This window comes from Arachis stenosperma, chromosome 5 (assembly GCF_014773155.1).
Source record: "Arachis stenosperma cultivar V10309 chromosome 5, arast.V10309.gnm1.PFL2, whole genome shotgun sequence".
Lineage (NCBI taxonomy): Eukaryota > Viridiplantae > Streptophyta > Magnoliopsida > Fabales > Fabaceae > Arachis > Arachis stenosperma.
Genome location: NC_080381.1, coordinates 40034041 through 40040040, shown reverse-complemented (window position 1 = coordinate 40040040; position 6000 = coordinate 40034041). Strand labels below are relative to the sequence as shown.

The 6000-nt window shown below is 31.7% G+C and overlaps 1 protein-coding gene across 1 annotated transcript; it reads right to left on the bottom strand.

The window, feature by feature from the left end:
* Positions 1-2550: 2550 nt before the first annotated feature.
* On the bottom strand, positions 2551-5781 carry LOC130980733 (uncharacterized). The gene is made up of 6 exons (XM_057904383.1): positions 5752-5781; positions 5564-5630; positions 3972-4245; positions 3752-3875; positions 3369-3665; positions 2551-3054 (listed from the first exon to the last, which is right to left on the bottom strand). Exons 1-6 carry the CDS (start codon positions 5779-5781, stop codon positions 2551-2553), a joined length of 1296 nt encoding a protein of 431 aa, XP_057760366.1.
* Positions 5782-6000: the final 219 nt, after the last annotated feature.

Genomic DNA, 6000 nt, shown 5'->3' with positions numbered 1-6000 from the left:
TCGATCCCACGGAGATTGTTGGTATGAAGCAAGCTATGGTCATCTTGTAAATCTTAGTCAGGCAGACTCAAATGGGTATAGATGATGAATAAAACATAAAGATAAAGATAGAGATACTTATGTAATTCATTGGTGGGAATTTCAGATAAGCGCATGAAGATGCTGTGTCCCTTCCGTCTCTCTGCTTTCCTACTGTCTTCATCCAATCCTTCTTACTCCTTTCCATGGCAAGCTTATGCAAGGGTTTCACCGTTGTCAGTGGCTACCTCCCATCCTCTCAGTGGAAATGTTCAACGCACCCTGTCACGGCACGGCTATCCATCTGTCGGTTCTCGATCAGGCCGGAATAGAATCCATTGATTCTTTTGCGTCTGTCACTAACGCCCCGCCCTCAGGAGTTTGAAGCACGTCACAATCATTCAATCATTGAATCCTACTCAGAATACCACAGACAAGGTTAGACCTTCCGGATTCTCTTGAATGCCGCCATCAGTTCTAGCCTATACCACGAAGACTCTGATTTCACGGAATGGCTGGCTCGGTTGTCAGGCGAGCACTCGGTTGTCAGGCGATCAACCATGCATCGTGTATCAGGAATCCAAGAGAAATTCACCCAATCTAAGGTAGAACGGAGGTGGTTGTCAGGCACACGTTCATAGGTGAGAATGATGATGAGTGTCACGGATCATCACATTCATCAAGTTGAAGAACAAGTGATATCTTAGAACAAGAACAAGCGGAATTGAATAGAAGAACAATAGTAATTGCATTAATACTTCGAGGTACAGCAGAGCTCCACACCTTAATCTATGGTGTGTAGAAACTCCACCGTTGAAAATACATAAGAACAAGGTCTAGGCATGGCCGAATGGCCAGCCTCCCAAAGAGGGTTCAATCATAAAAACATGATCAAAAGATGATAACACAATAGTAAAAGGTCCTACTTATAGAAAACTAGTAGCCTAAGGTTTACAAAGATGAGTAAATGACATAAAAATCCACTTCCGGGCCCACTTGGTGTGTGCTTGGGCTGAGCAATGAAGCATTTTCGTGTAGAGACTCCTCTTGGAGTTAAACGCCAACTTTTGTGCCAGTTTGGGCGTTTAACTCCCACTTTGGTGCCAGTTCCGGCGTTTAACGCTGGAATTTCTGAAGGTGACTTTGAACGCCGGTTTGGGCCATCAAATCTTGGGCAAAGTATAGACTATCATATATTGCTGGAAAGCCCAGGATGTCTACTTTCCAACGCCGTTGAGAGCGCGCCAATTGGGCTTCTGTAGCTCCAGAAAATCCACTTCGAGTGCAGGGAGGTTAGAATCCAACAGCATCTGCAGCCCTTTTCAGTCTCTGAATCAGATTTTTGCTCAGGTCCCTCAATTTCAGCCAGAAAATACCTGAAATCACAGAAAAACACACAAACTCATAGTAAAGTCCAGAAAAGTGAATTTTAACTAAAAACTAATAAAAATATACTAAAAACTAAACCAAATATACTAAAAACATACTAAAAACAATGCCAAAAAGCGTACAAATTATCCGCTCATCACAACACCAATCTTAAATTGTTGCTTGTCCTCAAGCAACTGAAAATCAAATAAGATAAAAAGAAGAGAATATACTATAGACTCCAAATTATCAATGAAACTTAGCCAAATTATAGACATTTATGGACAAAAATATTTTTTCTTAGCCAAATTTCGAACAAATTATAGACAAAAATTTTTTTTCAAACAAATTTGGGATGAATTTTTTTTGTCCCAAAAAGCCTTGTTGCTAATTTAAATTTTGTCTGAAATTTCGTCCGAAATTTTTTTCAGACAATTTTGTGACAGATTTCGAATAGGCATTTATATGCTAGATTTCTAACTATTATGATGAATTTTAGACGAATTTCAGACAGATTAGTCAACATAAAGACAACGTATTTCAGACAAATTTCAAACATAAAAATATTAATTTTTAGACAAATTTCAAACAAAAAATATACTTTATTTCAGACAAATTTCTAACAAATTTAGTCAAATATAACAAATTTTTTTTGAACAAATTTTAGACAAATCAAATATTTCTTTTCAATTAAATTTCAGACAAATTTAATTTAAAAGAATTTACGTATTTGAAACAAATTTCATACAAAACAAAAAAATATTTTCGCACAAATTTTCTACAAATTTAATATAATATTTCAAATAATTTTCACACAAAATAATTTGCTATTTAATAGATAAATATTTTAGAAAATAAATTATATTCAATCTGCTTTCTATATTAAGACCATCATAATCATTTTTTTTTCATATTATATCATCCAAATTCTAAACACATAATAAAATCATGAAAAAGTTAATTACCATAAAAGAGTTAAAAAAATATTTATTATTAAAATATTTTTGTCCATAAATGTAATCAAACTAAAATAAGAAAAAAATACTTAAACTAAAACAAAGAAAGCCTTTAAAAAGGTCAAATATCATGAGTAAAATAAAATGTACTAACTAAATTACTTAAAAATTCCTTAATCTAAATCAGAAAAAACATATACTCCAAATATCAATCACTCATGTTCTCATCACTAGAGCCTGTCCCAAGCTCATCTTCCGTAGGATCAGACAATGTTGAAGGAAGTGGCAGATTCAACTTTTTATACAAAGCATGAATTGTCTTTTCAGTAGAACCAATTCTTTTCTGTTGAACTTTTAGTTGACGTCCTTGATCTTTTAACTTGTGCTCAGCATCTTTCAACTTAACCTTTTGCTCTTCATTGATCATTTCTTGCTCCTTTGCCTTTTCTTTCCACATGTGAAGTTCTTGCTCAATATTTAGATTATCTTTGGATATCTCTGAACAATTTCTGGAATCTAACTTTGAAGAGAGATCTAAACCAAAAGAACCTAAACCAAAAGCAGCTTTCTTTTTTTCCTTTGTCACAACTTCGTTCCAAACAGTATAATCATCTGGTATATCTAGGCCTTCCTTAGTTGCCTCAACATCTCCCTCATTATCCAAGGATAAAGCTACTTGAGAAAGTTCTGTCTTTCGCTTTTTGAATTCACCCTACAAAATCAATTCATGTTAATTGCAACTAAATATGCCATGAACAAATACTAACATATAGTGAAAATTAGCAATTGAAAAAAACAAAAAGAAGAACAAACTAGCATCACATACAATGACTTTCTCAGATCTTTCATCAATCCAACTTTTGTCTTTTTTGGTGTGGCATTTAGTATAAACCTCCTCTAGAGAAGGTTTTACTCCTGTAGCTTTCTCTTATAATATAATAGTTTTAATCGATAGAAAAGAAAAAAGAATAAGAAAACATTGCACATAATAAGAACAAGACTAAAAATAAAATATTTTTAACTTACCATTCTGCGTGCATGTTCACCCATAGATATGGAACCACCAGTATGCATGGAACTTCCAGCATTTGATGCTCGATTCACAGTATTTGCTGCTGACCAGTTCTTAAATTTTGAATCTGTAGCAAAATAATGTAATAGTTGACGCCAAACGGGTTCAGGAATATATTTTGGTACATGGTTAGGGTCTTTTGAATAATTGAGTCTCTCCTGAGTCATCAACCCTCTTAATCGAGCACTCCCTTTAATCTCAAAAATTTGACGAATTCTTGCATTGTGTTGAGGTTCCCACATACAATTTTTCTATAAAAGAAAATAAACATATACATTGAATTACCCACTATGTATAATATAAACAAAAAACAAAAAAAATGATAGTAAATACTTACCTTAAATTCAGTAAACCACAAATCTCTCATTTGCTCACTGGCATGTCCCCAAGAAGGGCAGAATTCTGAAAATTTGCTTTTGATGGCATTTGTTACATGACGAACAGCAGTACATGGATTAAACCTATAAGAAGTTCAAATAATGAGTAATTAAACATGTATTCACAATAAAAACAATATAGAGAGAACATTAAAAGACAAAAGTGGTTGTTGTACTTACTCATTGCCGAAAGGCTCTATTTTCAAGAGCCCTTCTTGAGTGACAGGTTCACCTTCTTGAGTAAGAGATTCATCTTGATGATTTTCATCCGATGAGTGAACATGATGTAAATTTCGTTCATTATTAGGAGCATTATCAAATGATTGAGGTTGGATAGGTGAACAGTATGGTGATTCAGTTGGTGATGGTGATGGTGATGGTGTATGATCGGCATGGGAAGATAGTAAATTTCTCTTGAATTTTTGTGGGGGTTGCGAAGAAGAGGGTGGTAATGCTGAAGGTTTTTTAGATACATGTGAAGGAACTGGAACTCGTGATTTTGTAGGTTTAGGGTGTGAAAGCTTAGTTTTGTGTGCACTAATCACCTCTTTATTAACAGATTTTTGTACTTTAATTGACAAGTGTTTTTTATTTTTTTTAGAACCTGACGTCTAAAACAACAAAAGATTTATAAGATTAGTAAGACATTGCATTTAAATTTCAGTAACATGTACATCATCGAAAGAATTAAAAAAATAACAATATAAAATAGTACTTAGCTGCCAAAATAATCAATGAGGATGTAAAATAAAGTGCTACTATGTTTTAGTACTTAACTATTAACTACTAATAGATATGTACACATGAGCATTTTAAGAAGTTCATAGCAAGGATAATACTATATTTGTGAAAGGAGCAGATTGTGTGAAAGGTGGAAACAGAAAATACTAGAAATTAATTGATCATTATTCATGTTACTACTTAGGGTGTGTTTGACAAACCCGTTAGAGAGGATAAAAGTGCGTTGAAGTTCTTTGAACACTGCTTTTTTATGTTTGGCAATCTTTCTCTTCTAAACGCAGAAGTGATTTTGCAGCTTAAAAGCGCGTTTACTAGAAGCAAAAAATTGTTGCTTCTGCATTCACTTCAACGTGAGTTCACCTTTGATGATCATTATTAGTTTTTTCCAAAAGCATTTTCATATTTGTTTCAAATCATTTCAAATATTTTAATTTTTTTTCAATTTTTAGTTTTTTTCAATAAATTAAATAAAAAATAACTCATAAATAATAATAAAAACATAATTAGTAAAAAATTAGAATCCAAAACAATAAACAAAATAAGATTATTGAGAGTACTCATAAAAGGTACTAAAATATATTATTTTATATGTTATTTTTAATTTAATAAATAAATATTAATTTTTATTAAAAAATTATAATAAACTAAAATAGAATTTTATAAATAATATTATATAAAAAATATACTAAAAGAAGTATAAAAAAATTAAATATACTAAAAAATAATATTATAATTTAATATTATAATTTTTTAGTAATTAACTAATTATCTATCTAAAAGTGATTTTAATTAATATGATCCAAACAATTTCATTCTATCAAAATCAATTTTAGTATAGAATTGCCAAACATAAATCATACTGGCACAAACTCACTTCTATCTAAAATCAATTGTACAAAATCACTTCCATTCAAACTACAGTTTGACTAACTCTAATCCAAACACACACTTAGTAATATCATTCTAACTCAATAATTTTCTCCTAGTTTTTCGTTACCAATTCTAACAAGGCAGCAACATGGTTTATTTACAAGCACTCAATTCAACCAAAACAATAATCGCAACACAGACATACTCAAAATAAATCCAACCATTAAACTATAATCACAATATATCAATGACAATTATAATTCATAGTCAAAAACCAAAGTCAATTATATCAAATAATCACATAATAAAACGCTAAGTGTTTTTGCAATAAAATTCCAGTCATAAATACCTTTTTACTGATTTCTTTATTAGAATGCATGATTATGTCGTAGTCTTCACTAAAATATGTATGCGTGTAGCTTGTTACTGACTCCCGCCTTTCAAAAAAGAAGCCATGCAAATGATACAATCAAAAGGTTATATATGATAAAAGCCATTTTAACAAAAGCTAGATTTATTATATTCTTTGATAGACACAAATCTATGGATTTTGCGAAAAGCATTAGTGTTGTAGTGGTATTTTCCTTACTATTGGTAA

Bases quoted from the DNA above. Each gene is read 5' to 3' on its own strand.
- LOC130980733 (XM_057904383.1), bottom strand. From the start codon at position 5,781: ATGCATTCTAATAAAGAAATCAGTAAAAAG. The intron at 5,631-5,751 runs GTATTTATGACT...TTGTGATTATAG, and splicing joins ATAAAGAAATCAGTAAAAAG to TTTAATGGTTGGATTTATTT. The intron at 3,666-3,751 runs GTAAGTATTTAC...TTTCTTTTATAG, and splicing joins TGTGGTTTACTGAATTTAAG to AAAAATTGTATGTGGGAACC.